The 16,571-nt window shown below is 54.4% G+C and overlaps 1 protein-coding gene and 1 long non-coding RNA gene across 2 annotated transcripts in view; one reads left to right on the forward strand and one right to left on the reverse strand.

Moving 5' to 3' along the window:
* The window catches only part of LOC145527776 (uncharacterized), a 681,763-nt gene that overhangs the window by 28,564 nt on the left and 636,628 nt on the right, over nt 1-16,571 (forward strand). The window contains exons 5-6 of the long non-coding RNA XR_014069857.1: nt 1,974-2,085; nt 9,608-9,719. This is a non-coding gene — a long non-coding RNA (uncharacterized LOC145527776). The remainder of the gene's footprint in view (nt 1-1,973; nt 2,086-9,607; nt 9,720-16,571) is intronic.
* On the reverse strand, nt 11,742-15,484 carry LOC145527709 (uncharacterized). The gene is made up of 3 exons (XM_081545770.1): nt 13,358-15,484; nt 12,646-12,958; nt 11,742-12,388 (listed from the first exon to the last, which is right to left on the reverse strand). Exons 1-3 carry the CDS (start codon nt 13,766-13,768, stop codon nt 11,766-11,768), a joined length of 1,347 nt encoding a protein of 448 aa, XP_081401896.1. The 5' UTR covers nt 13,769-15,484; the 3' UTR covers nt 11,742-11,765.

Below are 16,571 nucleotides of genomic sequence, written 5' to 3' on the forward strand. Positions count from 1 at the left end.
CTCTCCTGAGGATCCTAGTTTGGTCGTCTAATTTCCTTTCACACAACCTTGGATGTCCGTATCGGGGCTTTTTCGTCGGATTGTATTGACAATGTAGGCTCCTTTCTGTTTCCGTACCCCCTTTGCAATTCTTTGTTCGGTGCGAAAATGCATTGGCATTTTGGGAGGAATAGCATGGAAGCTGTGGATTGCCATGTGGGGCTGTGACATGATTTTCCCAATAGGAATTCTTTCAAGCCCTGAGCACAGCTTCTCTTTCCAGTGATTGGTGTGGGCTTGATCTTCCTCCTTCCATCTCTCGCCGTTTTGTGAGAACAGGTCCATCCTTCCCTTCTGGGGTAGATGGACTCGTGGGTATCACTTCAGTGAATGGCATTGGCAGTGGGGGTGATAATTCCCTTCTCATTGGAAGACTTTGCTGTGAGTATTAGAAATGCAAGTGACTTCTCTTCCCCTTCCTCCCTGTCCATGTCTCAGAGCCACCGGGAAACAGAGGCCTCATCCACGGTCACACAGGCCTGAGGGGGTGCAACTAGACTGTTGTTTCTTCAGGCCCTCAGTGCTGGACATCATCCGGGATACTCTGTGTGTGTCTTCCTCCGTCTGCTGTCCCTTCAGACCTTTCCCTAGTTTTCACAGGCTTGTTGTGTTGGCGTTCTTTGTCTGTTTGGAGACACATCCTTGATAAGCTTTGTGTTTCCACTCATTCGTCTCGCGATGTATGACCTGTCTTTTGCTTTTGTCATGAGGTCTTTCCCACAGTAGATATCTTTGATTTTGCAAAGTCCACTGTATTCTCTGGGTTTTTTTTGTGGACTGCCTTTTAGTTTTGTGTGTGAAGACTCAAAGCACGTGTCCGGTTTCTGCTCATTGTTCTTCTAGATTTGTGACAAGTTTTCATGGAAAGTTTGTCTAGGGATAACTGGAAGTGAACTCGGTGTAAGGTGTCAAGTCTCCATCTCCATTCATGTCATCCCCTGCAGTTTCCAATTCCCTGTTCCTGAGTGGTTTTGGAGACCTTGTGGGAAGGTTGGTTGCATTGGAGTTTGCATTTCCACCTTGATTCGATTCACACTGTTCTGCCCTCAGGGACACTGTCAAGGGGGAGTGAGGAGCAGCCTGCACTTCCAGCAGTGACCACACGGTGGGGCGAGTGCTGCTCTCCCCTCTGGGAGCCCCAGGCCACAGGCATCCCAGTGAGGAGCCAGCTCTGTGCTCAGCTGAAAGGAGTTAGTTAGTCTCTCAGGAGCCTCTGAGCCCTTGCCTTTGGATCACCCAGGGTGGGCATTTACTGGGACAGAAAAAATTGCCCTGAATTCCATGGACGGAAGAGCCTGGCTGTGTAGAGTTCGTGAGTTGCCGTGAATCAGACACAACTGAGGACACAAAAATTCAATAGATTAAAACACTTTTTGGGGGTGGGGGGGAGTGAAAGAGGGTGATGTGGGTTTTTTTGTCTTATATAACAGCCAAGGGAAATCTAGTTTAAACCTAAATTCACATAGATGGGAAAGGTATATCTCTCCGTCACCCTATTTAAAAAAAAAAAACCTACTAAACTTTTCTGAAAGTTTATTTAGTAGCTTCCTTGAACAGTTTACTGTGGAGCATTTTTTTTTTTTTTTCTGTGACTTTGGCCTCATTAAAAATTACGGTTTGCCTTTACTGGATAATTTTGTTCATTGGTTTCTTAGGGAACCTTGGTAATATTTGAGTTTCCTGGGGAGTATGGTCACATGACCTGGCCCTGGCCAATCGGTGCGTTCCACCTCCCTGGCCACTGTGATTGGCTCCGGGCTGGGGCAGTGCCCAATCGGGGCCCAGGGCCGGGCCTCCCGTTGGAAGCCAGGGGAAGACGAGCTCTCGTCCTGCTGGGGTAGGGGAAGGGGTGGGGCCGGGGCAGGTCAGGCTCCAGCAGTGGGAGGGGCTTGAGGTCCGCCTGGGGCAGTTGGTGACGTTCCTGCTCCCCTCAGGGCAGAGCCGCCGGCCTGAGAATGAGGGCGCTGCTGAGCCCAGGGGCTGGGATGGCCCATTGCTGCTGTGGTCCCAGAGCTCCACCCGAGACCTGAGGGAAGCCGTCTGCCCGTGAGTCCTCTCCCACTTGTCTGTCAGCTTGTTTGAAGCATGCTGGGTTTTCTGCCCAGCTGGCTAAGGGGAGTCCCTGGAAATGCAAGGGTGTGGGTTTTGGCAGACTTCAGGGAAGACATGCCAGATGAGCCTGGGAGACTCCAGGTTAATCTGGATTCAGGAGATATCTCTTCGGGCCAGCTAGTAATTGTAGGATAAGCCTAATGAGCCTTCAGAGGATGAAGAGAGTAACGTGCCAAGGTAGCAATCGATGTCCTCATTCGAGAGGATGAAGCTGGTGCTCAGAGAAGGGGGGAACTTGGCCACAGCAAGGAGGTGTGCACCCAGACAGGACCCCCCAGATCCGGCCATTGGAGCTCAGGGAGGCCACTGGTGTGGCTTGTCCCTGTGGCAGGGGCCGAGGCAGGCAGCCCACCCTGATTCCTGCGGGGGCCTGACTTGGGAAGTGCCATCTGGTAGCTTTGAGACTCACCAAACCAAATTGCACTGGAGAGAGGAGGGACACCTTCCTTCATCCACCCCCCACCCCCGCCGGATTCCCACATACCCTGACCCCTTTCTCTTGATTTCGGAGCCATTTCCAGAGTCCCGCTCATATGACCTCATTCGAAGTGCACTGTGGACGAGCTGCCATCTGCAGCTGCTACCACAGCAGCCAAGGGCTTTAGCTCCCGACTACCTCCCTTCCTTTGGAACTTGGGGGCCCTCTACTCCCCACTTGCACACCACAGACCTTTGCTGAGGATTGTGGGGACCCTCACTCAGTTTGCAGCACGTTGTAGCCATCCCTGTCCTCCCTTGAAACTCAGCTTGTGAGCTCCTTTGGAGCAGCATGGCCCACCTGGCTGCAACGGAAGACACAGCTGACAGTGAAACAACAGCTTAGATCTGAGAGCCGGAAAGCTCTGTCAAAAGGGACCTCCCTCTTCACACCGTAGAGGCTGTAGGAGCCGCCAGGCTTTCGGAACCAGTGCTGGGGCCAAAATGACTCCACAGCTGTTTTCCTTCCTGGGGAGGGTTCTGGCTCGAGCGGGAATGGCTCAAGTCTCCTAAGGTTCTGAAAGCCCACTGTGTGCAGATTCACGGTACACAGAGAGGAAAAGGTGGAGTCCTACCCTGGAGGTGGTCACAGCTCACGGATGAGCCAGGCAGGCAGGCAGGCAGGGCATGAGAACACCTGAGCTGCCTTCATGAGTGAATGGTGTGGGGGCAGAGGAAGAGAAGCCGGTCTGCTCCCTCGTGTGGTGCCCAGGGCAGGTTGTCCCCAGAGGAAACCCTTACGACGGTGAGGACTATCACTGCTGTTTCCCAAGGGGTTCCGTCGGTGCGTGTCTTCCCCGGAGCGGTCAGGCCGTCTCTCAAGTACACTGGCCATGGGCATTGCCTCTCCTTGGAACTTCCCATGTGTTTCTCTTTTTTATGGAACAGTGATTTTCTAGAGTGGTTCTGGGCCACAAGGATGTTGGGTCATTTTCTAGCCTTCTGTCATGAAGAACGCTTTCCTGGGCATGGGGGTGGTTTGTTGTTCCAGCTCCCTTTCTTGGCTTCTTTTGGGAGCTGGTGCAACAAGAGGAGCTCAGCCTCTGCCTTCTGGCTGAGATGTCACCCTTCAAACAGCAATGCCTGCCTGGAGATAATGATGGCAGTTGCCAAAAGGGCTTCGTTTGGCACATGGTATCTTGAAAGGACGTACACCGTCCTTTCAGCTATCAAAGGCTAGTTCAAATGACATAAAAATGAGAACTCTCCAATGGAGTCTTACAGTAGGTGGAGAGTCCGAAAAACACTCCTTCAGTCATTTCACTGAGAGTCATTGATTGGGGACACCAAGAATATAGGAAGGAATGCAGAAAGAAAAGATGAAATTGTGTTCAGGATCGGGGGGAGGGATGAACAGGGCGTGCTTGCCTTGAATCCAGGCTTTGTTGGGGGGTGGGGCATAAAGATCGAACGGGTCTGAAACTACAAAGTGGTGATGGTAACACAGTATCACCAGAGTTACACAACAGTGATCCCAGATTGCAACAATGATGAAAAAGTTTACTAATCCCAACTTAACCAACAAAAATACAGGAAACCATACAAAAAATAAAACATTACCAGAAAGGTGGAAACAAACCAAATGCAAAGCAGTTCAGGGGAAAGGAACTCCATGTCCCCTGGGGGCAGACCGAGTTGCCGGCATCCACGGTGAGCAGACAGGGATGGAGGCTGCAGAGCCGACCGCTCCCCTGGACGTGGTGTTTCCGGCAAGGGCTCTGGGTCTCTGTCCAGAGCGGGGGCTCTTTCTCCCTGCAGGGCTGGGTGAGTGATCGTGGGCATCTGGGTGTTGTGCGGGAGCCAGGGCAGGCTCTCCCTGCCGAGGCGGTGACTCCTCCTCTGCCTCGGGTTCTCTTGCCAAAGCCCGAGCAGGTAGAGGTGCACGTGGAGGTGGAGGTTCTCGCTGAGGGGGTGGGACATCAGTGCCTGGGGCTGGGGGTCCTGCAGGCACGGAGATCCGATCTGCCCGGTGTGCTGGCCAGTACCCAGCTGGCCTGGTGTCTCTGCGAGGGCAAGTCTCGGTTCTCCATCTGCCCTCGGTGGATCCCTGGGTCCTGCACCTGGAGCCACCACCTCTTTAGGGACAGGTCTGGGAAGTGGAGCCTGGTTCCAGTTGGAGGCCAGTGCTAGAGTTGGGGGAGAAGCAAGGTTTGCCCACAGGCCAGCCTTGGCATGTGCGTACCCCGGGACAGAAACCTTCCAAGAGGTTCCCAAAGAATACCCAGCGTCAGATATCTTTTGGGACTGAAGTGTGCAAGATGGGGGGCGGGGGGTGTGAGGCCAGCGCTTGCTGCAGGCCCAGCAGCAGCTTTCGGGGACTCGTCCCTGTGTAGCTCAGCACCCCTCCCCACACACTCCCGTGCACCAGCCCCAGCGTCCTCACCTCTGTGCTCTGGCGTGCTGGGCTCCAGGTCCTCCTGGTGCCTCAGAGGCCGGGGTTCTCTGGACTCTGGGTCGGAGCCGGGTGTGCTGAGCTCCGTGGCAGCCTCAGACTGGGCCGCCGGCTGTATCCTGGGCGGTGTCTCGGCAGCAGGCCTTCCCCACCTCCGCGTCTCCCCCGGTGGGGCTGATGCCTCCGTGGGCACGCTGACCTGGAGCCTGCACTGGGCCTCACGGGCGGGCGGGTGGTGCTCCGACCCCTCCCTCTGGGAGCTGGATGGGGTGTCCCCGTCCTCAGCCTCATCCCGTGGGAAGCTCTGCAACGACAGTGACCGTCAGCCAGCCATGCTGGGAGTTTTCCGAGCTGGGCCTGGCCAGTGGAGCCGCTGCTTCTGCCTGCTCGAACTTCTCTTCCCAGAAGGGTCAGAGACGTGTGTCTGCTCAGATCCCCACCCGGGAGGAAAGAGACCCATCTGAGGGTGTGAGGTCAGCCTGGCGGGCTGGCGCTGCCCACACTCTCCCCATCCCGCCCAGCCTGCTCTGCCCCGGGGTGTGGACACAACTTGTCCACAGGCTTCTGACCCCACATCCGCCTGGGCTTCCTTGAGGGAGACACACCCCGAGAAACCCGCATCCCCACACACAGGCAAAGGACCCGGTGTTTCCGGGTGGCATGGGAGAGGTGGCCTGGCCCGGCCTGGGGCTCCCCGTGTTACCTTTCTGTTTCTCCGGGCAAAGGGCCAGAGGCCTCTCGGGGGTGTCCTGAGCCAACGTCGACAGGGTGCCCACGCACACTGCCTGTGAGCTCTCCTGAGGCCCCGGCCTCTGGGCAGGGGCAAACAGCAGAACATCTTGGCAGCAAGTGATCTGGCTGGGGGCTCCTCTCCGCTCTGGAGGCCTGGATACCCGGATTGCGGGTTCTGTTGGGTTCTGTTGCCGGCAGGTGACATCATTTCCTGGGGTTCGTGCTGAGGTCCCTTCCCCAAAACTTCCCAAGGGAATCTCTGGGTTTCTGACTGCTCGATCAACCCCCTTAGGCCATGTGCAGGCACAGTGACACCCACACGGCCCAGCCCACAGCCCTGGGGAGGCCTGGGTTCAGCCAGGGCCTGAGCTCCGAGGACCATGCTGCTCTCAGACCAGGCTCCTTCTTCTCATAAGTGGTGTGGCCCTTGACAACCATATGCCCCTCAGGGTTTCCCCAGTCTCTCCATCTGCAGAGTGGGGGTCATTCTCCCATCTGCTTCCTAGGCCTGTCGGCCTACGAGCAGCTCCATGCCTTTCCACCTGGGGCCGATATCACGTGGAGCTCGTGCGCTGAGACTTCAGAAAGAAAGATTCCATCCAGGGCTGACACAGCACAGAATGGGGCAGAACGAGGCCTGGATGCGCCGTGGTACCCAGGAAAAGGCACTCCCCCTCCTGACTGTTTTGAGACCCCGCATCCAAGTTGGAGGACCGAAAGGAAGACTCGAAGGTCTCCCTCTCTTATAGAAAAGAGTAGCCAACTTTCTGGTCCTCTGTTTCCATTGAGATTCTGTTGAAGTGTCCCAGCTCGGCTTCTGCGGGTGGCTGAGCTTCTACTGGCTCCCTGCGTTCTTGTCTTTTCCTCTCCAAACCTTCCGTCCTTTTCCCCCTTCTGGGGTGGAAGGGCGCTGTCATTGCTTCTACCTTCGAGACAGATTGAGGAAAAGTCTGGACCATCGACTCCTTTCCTCTCTTTGGTTCCGTGTCTCTCTCTGGCTGTGTCCCTCTCTTTTCCTTTCTCAATTCCGTCTGTGTCTTCCTCTTTCTCTCTCGTGTGTGGATGGATGGACGGATGCTAGGGATGCACATGTATATGATTAGATGAGGGTTATGTTTTAGGGATAGGTTAGAGGGAGAGAAAGGCTTTAGGTCAGAGTTGGTCATGGGGGAAGGGTCAAGGGTGGTGGTGGTGTTTCTTGGAATCTGAGTGCTGTGCATTCTTCGTCTCTTTCCATATGAACCCCTTCTCAGATACACCACTTGCAAGGAGTCTCTCGTGTTCCGTTTCCTATCTTTTGCATTTGTGAATGCTTAGCTTCTCTGTTGTGAAGAGGTTCCATTGGATGGAAACCCAGTGGTGTACTTCGTTTACCTCTTTCCCTTACTTGAAGAGACCCATTTCGACCTCCGCCCAGCAAATGGCAAGGAGACTCTGATGTTAAGGAGCCTTTGACCTACGCTTCTTTCTAGCTATCTCATGACATCAGTCTTTAGGGTGAGGTTTTTCCCCGAAATTGAGGTGGTATGAGATCAAAACCAATAGCGTTCTTCAGATGTAGCTGTCTGGTTTTCCCATGGACATTGATTGAAGAGGCTTTCCTGTTCCCATTTGGATATTCTCCCCGTCTGTGTCAGAGATGAGTTGACCATGGATGCTGGGGTTTGTTTCTGGACCCTCAACTTTATTCCATCGATCTGGATCTGTGTGTGTTGTTGTATTCCCAATAGCATACTGTCCTGCTGCTGCTGCTGCTGCGGCTAAGTCACTTCAGTCGTGTCTGACTCTGCATGACCCCATGGCCTGCAGCCTACCAGGCTCCTCCGTCCAGGACATTTTCCAGGCAAGAGTACTGGAGTGGGTCGCCATTGCCTTCTCCGATACTCTCCTGAGGATCCTAGTTTGGTCATCTAATTTCCTTTCACACAACCTTGGATGTCCGTATCGGGGCTTTTTCGTCGGATTGTATTGACAATGTAGGCTCCTTTCTGTTTCCGTACCCCCTTTGCAATTCTTTGTTCGGTGCGAAAATGCATTGGCATTTTGGGAGGAATAGCATGGAAGCTGTGGATTGCCATGTGGGGCTGTGACATGATTTTCCCAATAGGAATTCTTTCAAGCCCTGAGCACAGCTTCTCTTTCCAGTGATTGGTGTGGGCTTGATCTTCCTCCTTCCATCTCTCGCCGTTTTGTGAGAACAGGTCCATCCTTCCCTTCTGGGGTAGATGGACTCGTGGGTATCACTTCAGTGAATGGCATTGGCAGTGGGGGTGATAATTCCCTTCTCATTGGAAGACTTTGCTGTGAGTATTAGAAATGCAAGTGACTTCTCTTCCCCTTCCTCCCTGTCCATGTCTCAGAGCCACCGGGAAACAGAGGCCTCATCCACGGTCACACAGGCCTGAGGGGGTGCAACTAGACTGTTGTTTCTTCAGGCCCTCAGTGCTGGACATCATCCGGGATACTCTGTGTGTGTCTTCCTCCGTCTGGTGTCCCTTCAGACCTTTCCCTAGTTTTCACAGGCTTGTTGTGTTGGCGTTCTTTGTCTGTTTGGAGACACATCCTTGATAAGCTTTGTGTTTCCACTCATTCGTCTCGCGATGTATGACCTGTCTTTTGCTTTTGTCATGAGGTCTTTCCCACAGTAGATATCTTTGATTTTGCAAAGTCCACTGTATTCTCTGGGTTTTTTTTGTGGACTGCCTTTTAGTTTTGTGTGTGAAGACTCAAAGCACGTGTCCGGTTTCTGCTCATTGTTCTTCTAGATTTGTGACAAGTTTTCATGGAAAGTTTGTCTAGGGATAACTGGAAGTGAACTCGGTGTAAGGTGTCAAGTCTCCATCTCCATTCATGTCATCCCCTGCAGTTTCCAATTCCCTGTTCCTGAGTGGTTTTGGAGACCTTGTGGGAAGGTTGGTTGCATTGGAGTTTGCATTTCCACCTTGATTCGATTCACACTGTTCTGCCCTCAGGGACACTGTCAAGGGGGAGTGAGGAGCAGCCTGCACTTCCAGCAGTGACCACACGGTGGGGCGAGTGCTGCTCTCCCCTCTGGGAGCCCCAGGCCACAGGCATCCCAGTGAGGAGCCAGCTCTGTGCTCAGCTGAAAGGAGTTAGTTAGTCTCTCAGGAGCCTCTGAGCCCTTGCCTTTGGATCACCCAGGGTGGGCATTTACTGGGACAGAAAAAATTGCCCTGAATTCCATGGACGGAAGAGCCTGGCTGTGTAGAGTTCGTGAGTTGCCGTGAATCAGACACAACTGAGGACACAAAAATTCAATAGATTAAAACACTTTTTGGGGGTGGGGGGGAGTGAAAGAGGGTGATGTGGGTTTTTTTGTCTTATATAACAGCCAAGGGAAATCTAGTTTAAACCTAAATTCACATAGATGGGAAAGGTATATCTCTCCGTCACCCTATTTAAAAAAAAAAAACCTACTAAACTTTTCTGAAAGTTTATTTAGTAGCTTCCTTGAGCAGTTTACTGTGGAGCATTTTTTTTTTTTTTCTGTGACATTGGCCTCATTAAAAAGTACGGTTTGCCTTTACTGGATAATTTTGTTCATTGGTTTCTTAGGGAACCTTGGTAATATTTGAGTTTCCTGGGGAGTATGGTCACATGACCTGGCCCTGGCCAATCGGTGCGTTCCACCTCCCTGGCCACTGTGATTGGCTCCGGGCTGGGGCAGTGCCCAATCGGGGCCCAGGGCCGGGCCTCCCGTTGGAAGCCAGGGGAAGACGAGCTCTCGTCCTGCTGGGGTAGGGGAAGGGGTGGGGCCGGGGCAGGTCAGGCTCCAGCAGTGGGAGGGGCTTGAGGTCCGCCTGCGGCAGTTGGTGACGTTCCTGCTCCCCTCAGGGCAGAGCCGCCGGCCTGAGAATGAGGGCGCTGCTGAGCCCAGGGGCTGGGATGGCCCGTTGCTGCTGTGGTCCCAGAGCTCCACCCGAGACCTGAGGGAAGCCGTCTGCCCGTGAGTCCTCTCCCACTTGTCTGTCAGCTTGTTTGAAGCATGCTGGGTTTTCTGCCCAGCTGGCTAAGGGGAGTCCCTGGAAATGCAAGGGTGTGGGTTTTGGCAGACTTCAGGGAAGACATGCCAGATGAGCCTGGGAGACTCCAGGTTAATCTGGATTCAGGAGATATCTCTTCGGGCCAGCTAGTAATTGTAGGATAAGCCTAATGAGCCTTCAGAGGATGAAGAGAGTAACGTGCCAAGGTAGCAATCGATGTCCTCATTCGAGAGGATGAAGCTGGTGCTCAGAGAAGGGGGGAACTTGGCCACAGCAAGGAGGTGTGCACCCAGACAGGACCCCCCAGATCCGGCCATTGGAGCTCAGGGAGGCCACTGGTGTGGCTTGTCCCTGTGGCAGGGGCCGAGGCAGGCAGCCCACCCTGATTCCTGCGGGGGCCTGACTTGGGAAGTGCCATCTGGTAGCTTTGAGACTCACCAAACCAAATTGCACTGGAGAGAGGAGGGACACCTTCCTTCATCCACCCCCCACCCCCGCCGGATTCCCACATACCCTGACCCCTTTCTCTTGATTTCGGAGCCATTTCCAGAGTCCCGCTCATATGACCTCATTCGAAGTGCACTGTGGACGAGCTGCCATCTGCAGCTGCTACCACAGCAGCCAAGGGCTTTAGCTCCCGACTACCTCCCTTCCTTTGGAACTTGGGGGCCCTCTACTCCCCACTTGCACACCACAGACCTTTGCTGAGGATTGTGGGGACCCTCACTCAGTTTGCAGCACGTTGTAGCCATCCCTGTCCTCCCTTGAAACTCAGCTTGTGAGCTCCTTTGGAGCAGCGTGGCCCACCTGGCTGCAACGGAAGACACAGCTGACAGTGAAACAACAGCTTAGATCTGAGAGCCGGAAAGCTCTGTCAAAAGGGACCTCCCTCTTCACACCGTAGAGGCTGTAGGAGCCGCCAGGCTTTCGGAACCAGTGCTGGGGCCAAAATGACTCCACAGCTGTTTTCCTTCCTGGGGAGGGTTCTGGCTCGAGCGGGAATGGCTCAAGTCTCCTAAGGTTCTGAAAGCCCACTGTGTGCAGATTCACGGTACACAGAGAGGAAAAGGTGGAGTCCTACCCTGGAGGTGGTCACAGCTCACGGATGAGCCAGGCAGGCAGGCAGGCAGGGCATGAGAACACCTGAGCTGCCTTCATGAGTGAATGGTGTGGGGGCAGAGGAAGAGAAGCCGGTCTGCTCCCTCGTGTGGTGCCCAGGGCAGGTTGTCCCCACAGGAAACCCTTACGACGGTGAGGACTATCACTGCTGTTTCCCAAGGGGTTCCGTCGGTGCGTGTCTTCCCCGGAGCGGTCAGGCCGTCTCTCAAGTACACTGGCCATGGGCATTGCCTCTCCTTGGAACTTCCCATGTGTTTCTCTTTTTTATGGAACAGTGATTTTCTAGAGTGGTTCTGGGCCACAAGGATGTTGGGTCATTTTCTAGCCTTCTGTCATGAAGAACGCTTTCCTGGGCATGGGGGTGGTTTGTTGTTCCAGCTCCCTTTCTTGGCTTCTTTTGGGAGCTGGTGCAACAAGAGGAGCTCAGCCTCTGCCTTCTGGCTGAGATGTCACCCTTCAAACAGCAATGCCTGCCTGGAGATAATGATGGCAGTTGCCAAAAGGGCTTCGTTTGGCACATGGTATCTTGAAAGGACGTACACCGTCCTTTCAGCTATCAAAGGCTAGTTCAAATGACATAAAAATGAGAACTCTCCAATGGAGTCTTACAGTAGGGGGAGAGTCCGAAAAACACTCCTTCAGTCATTTCACTGAGAGTCATTGATTGGGGACACCAAGAATATAGGAAGGAATGCAGAAAGAAAAGATGAAATTGTGTTCAGGATCGGGGGGAGGGATGAACAGGGCGTGCTTGCCTTGAATCCAGGCTTTGTTGGGGGGTGGGGCATAAAGATCGAACGGGTCTGAAACTACAAAGTGGTGATGGTAACACAGTATCACCAGAGTTACACAACAGTGATCCCAGATTGCAACAATGATGAAAAAGTTTACTAATCCCAACTTAAAAAACAAAAATACAGGAAACCATACAAAAAATAAAACATCACCAGAAAGGTGGAAAGAAACCAAATGCAAAGCAGTTCAGGGGAAAGGAACTCCATGTCCCCTGGGGGCAGACCGAGTTGCTGGCATCCACGGTGAGCAGACAGGGATGCAGGCTGCAGAGCCGACCGCTCCCCTGGACGTGGTGTTTCCAGCAAGGGCTCTGGGTCTCTGTCCAGAGCGGGGGCTCTTTCTCCCTGCAGGGCTGGGTGAGTGATCGTGGGCATCTGGGTGTTGCGCGGGAGCCAGGGCAGGCTCTCCCTGCCGAGGCGGTGACTCCTCCTCTGCCTCGGGTTCTCTTGCCAAAGCCCGAGCAGGTAGAGGTGCACGTGGAGGTGGAGGTTCTCGCTGAGGGGGTGGGACATCAGTGCCTGGGGCTGGGGGTCCTGCAGGCACGGAGATCCGATCTGCCCGGTGTGCTGGCCAGTACCCAGCTGGCCTGGTGTCTCTGCGAGGGCAAGTCTCGCTTCTCCATCTGCCCTCGGTGGATCCCTGGGTCCTGCACCTGGAGCCACCACCTCTTTAGGGACAGGTGTGGGAAGTGGAGCCTGCTTCCAGTTGGAGGCCAGTGCTAGAGTTGGGGGAGAAGCAAAGTTTGCCCACAGGCCAGCCTTGGCATGTGCGTACCCCGGGACAGAAACCTTCCAAGAGGTTCCCAAAGAATACCCAGCGTCAGATGTCTTTTGGGACTGAAGTGTGCAAGATGGGGGGCGGGGGGTGTGAGGCCAGCGCTTGCTGCAGGCCCAGCAGCAGCTTTCGGGGACTCGTCCCTGTGTAGCTCAGCACCCCTCCCCACACACTCCCGTGCACCAGCCCCAGCGTCCTCACCTCTGTGCTCTGGCGTGCTGGGCTCCAGGTCCTCCTGGTGCCTCAGAGGCCGGGGTTCTCTGGACTCTGGGTCGGAGCCGGGTGTGCTGAGCTCCGTGGCAGCCTCAGACTGGGCCGCCGGCTGTATCCTGGGCGGTGTCTCGGCAGCAGGCCTTCCCCACCTCCGCGTCTCCCCCGGTGGGGCTGATGCCTCCGTGGGCACGCTGACCTGGAGCCTGCACTGGGCCTCACGGGCGGGCGGGTGGTGCTCCGACCCCTCCCTCTGGGAGCTGGATGGGGTGTCCCCGTCCTCGGCCTCATCACGTGGGAAGCTCTGCAACGACAGTGACCGTCAGCCAGCCATGCTGGGAGTTTTCCGAGCTGGGCCTGGCCAGTGGAGCCGCTGCTTCTGCCTGCTCGAACTTCTCTTCCCAGAAGGGTCAGAGACGTGTGTCTGCTCAGATCCCCACCCGGGAGGAAAGAGACCCATCTGAGGGTGTGAGGTCAGCCTGGGTGGCCGGCGCTGCCCACAGTCTCCCCATCCCGCCCAGCCTGCTCTCCCCTGGGGTGTGGACACAACTTGTCCACAGGCTTCTGACCCCACATCCGCCTGGGCTTCCTTGAGGGGGACACAGCCCGAGAAACCCGCATCCCCACACACAGGCAAAGGACCCGGTGTTTCCGGGTGGCATGGGAGAGGTGGCCTGGCCCGGCCTGGGGCTCCCCGTGTTACCTTTCTGTTTCTCCGGGCAAAGGGCCAGAGGCCTCTCGGGGGTGTCCTGAGCCAACGTCGACAGGGTGCCCACGCACACTGCCTGTGAGCTCTCCTGAGGCCCCGGCCTCTGGGCAGGGGCAAACAGCAGAACATCTTGGCAGCAAGTGATCTGGCTGGGGGCTCCTCTCCGCTCTGGAGGCCTGGATACCCGGATTGCGGGTTCTGTTGGGTTCTGTTGCCGGCAGGTGACATCATTTCCTGGGGTTCGTGCTGAGGTCCCTTCCCCAAAACTTCCCAAGGGAATCTCTGGGTTTCTGACTGCTCGATCACCCCCCTTAGGCCATGTGCAGGCACAGTGACACCCACACGGCCCAGCCCACAGCCCTGGGGAGGCCTGGGTTCAGCCAGGGCCTGAGCTCCGAGGACCATGCTGCTCTCAGACCAGGCTCCTTCTTCTCATAAGTGGTGTGGCCCTTGACAACCATATGCCCCTCAGGGTTTCCCCAGTCTCTCCATCTGCAGAGTGGGGGTCATTCTCCCATCTGCTTCCTAGGCCTGTCGGCCTACGAGCAGCTCCATGCCTTTCCACCTGGGGCCGATATCACGTGGAGCTCGTGCGCTGAGACTTCAGAAAGAAAGATTCCATCCAGGGCTGACACAGCACAGAATGGGGCAGAACGAGGCCTGGATGCGCCGTGGTACCCAGGAAAAGGCACTCCCCCTCCTGACTGTTTTGAGACCCCGCATCCAAGTTGGAGGACCGAAAGGAAGACTCGAAGGTCTCCCTCTCTTATAGAAAAGAGTAGCCAACTTTCTGGTCCTCTGTTTCCATTGAGATTCTGTTCAAGTGTCCCAGCTCGGCTTCTGCGGGTGGCTGAGCTTCTACTGGCTCCCTGCGTTCTTGTCTTTTCCTCTCCAAACCTTCCGTCCTTTTCCCCCTTCTGGGGTGGAAGGGCGCTGTCATTGCTTCTACCTTCGAGACAGATTGAGGAAAAGTCTGGACCATCGACTCCTTTCCTCTCTTTGGTTCCGTGTCTCTCTCTGGCTGTGTCCCTCTCTTTTCCTTTCTCAATTCCGTCTGTGTCTTCCTCTTTCTCTCTCGTGTGTGGATGGATGGACGGATGCTAGGGATGCACATGGATATGATTAGATGAGGGTTATGTTTTAGGGATAGGTTAGAGGGAGAGAAAGGCTTTAGGTCGGAGTTGGTCATGGGGGAAGGGTCAAGGGTGGTGGTGGTGTTTCTTGGAATCTGAGTGCTGTGCATTCTTCGTCTCTTTCCATATGAACCCCTTCTCAGATACACCACTTGCAAGGAGTCTCTCGTGTTCCGTTTCCTATCTTTTGCATTTGTGAATGCTTAGCTTCTCTGTTGTGAAGAGGTTCCATTGGATGGAAACCCAGTGGTGTACTTCGTTTACCTCTTTCCCTTACTTGAAGAGACCCATTTCGACCTCCGCCCAGCAAATGGCAAGGAGACTCTGATGTTAAGGAGCCTTTGACCTACGCTTCTTTCTAGCTATCTCATGACATCAGTCTTTAGGGTGAGGTTTTTCCCCGATATTGAGGTGGTATGAGATCAAAACCAATAGCGTTCTTCAGATGTAGCTGTCTGGTTTTCCCATGGACATTGATTGAAGAGGCTTTCCTGTTCCCATTTGGATATTCTCCCCGTCTGTGTCAGAGATGAGTTGACCATGGATGCTGGGGTTTGTTTCTGGACCCTCAACTTTATTCCATCGATCTGGATCTGTGTGTGTTGTTGTATTCCCAATAGCATACTGTCCTGCTGCTGCTGCTGCTGCGGCTAAGTCACTTCAGTCGTGTCTGACTCTGCATGACCCCATGGCCTGCAGCCTACCAGGCTCCTCCGTCCAGGACATTTTCCAGGCAAGAGTACTGGAGTGGGTCGCCATTGCCTTCTCCGATACTCTCCTGAGGATCCTAGTTTGGTCGTCTAATTTCCTTTCACACAACCTTGGATGTCCGTATCGGGGCTTTTTCGTCGGATTGTATTGACAATGTAGGCTCCTTTCTGTTTCCGTACCCCCTTTGCAATTCTTTGTTCGGTGCGAAAATGCATTGGCATTTTGGGAGGAATAGCATGGAAGCTGTGGATTGCCATGTGGGGCTGTGACATGATTTTCCCAATAGGAATTCTTTCAAGCCCTGAGCACAGCTTCTCTTTCCAGTGATTGGTGTGGGCTTGATCTTCCTCCTTCCATCTCTCGCCGTTTTGTGAGAACAGGTCCATCCTTCCCTTCTGGGGTAGATGGACTCGTGGGTATCACTTCAGTGAATGGCATTGGCAGTGGGGGTGATAATTCCCTTCTCATTGGAAGACTTTGCTGTGAGTATTAGAAATGCAAGTGACTTCTCTTCACCTTCCTCCCTGTCCATGTCTCAGAGCCACCGGGAAACAGAGGCCTCATCCACGGTCACACAGGCCTGAGGGGGTGCAACTAGACTGTTGTTTCTTCAGGCCCTCAGTGCTGGACATCATCCGGGATACTCTGTGTGTGTCTTCCTCCGTCTGGTGTCCCTTCAGACCTTTCCCTAGTTTTCACAGGCTTGTTGTGTTGGCGTTCTTTGTCTGTTTGGAGACACATCCTTGATAAGCTTTGTGTTTCCACTCATTCGTCTCACGATGTATGACCTGTCTTTTGCTTTTGTCATGAGGTCTTTCCCACAGTAGATATCTTTGATTTTGCAAAGTCCACTGTATTCTCTGGGTTTTTTTTGTGGACTGCCTTTTAGTTTTGTGTGTGAAGACTCAAAGCACGTGTCCGGTTTCTGCTCATTGTTCTTCTAGATTTGTGACAAGTTTTCATGGAAAGTTTGTCTAGGGATAACTGGAAGTGAACTCGGTGTAAGGTGTCAAGTCTCCATCTCCATTCATGTCATCCCCTGCAGTTTCCAATTCCCTGTTCCTGAGTGGTTTTGGAGACCTTGTGGGAAGGTTGGTTGCATTGGAGTTTGCATTTCCACCTTGATTCGATTCACACTGTTCTGCCCTCAGGGACACTGTCAAGGGGGAGTGAGGAGCAGCCTGCACTTCCAGCAGTGACCACACGGTGGGGCGAGTGCTGCTCTCCCCTCTGGGAGCCCCAGGCCACAGGCATCCCAGTGAGGAGCCAGCTCTGTGCTCAGCTGAAAGGAGTTAGTTAGTCTCTCAGGAGCCTCTGAGCCCTTGGCTTTGGATCACCCAGGGTGGGCATTTACTGGGACAGAA

Source organism: Giraffa tippelskirchi, chromosome 11 (genome assembly GCF_054371585.1).
Source record: "Giraffa tippelskirchi isolate mGirTip1 chromosome 11, T2T-mGirTip1v1.2.pri, whole genome shotgun sequence".
Taxonomy (NCBI): Eukaryota; Metazoa; Chordata; class Mammalia; order Artiodactyla; family Giraffidae; genus Giraffa; species Giraffa tippelskirchi.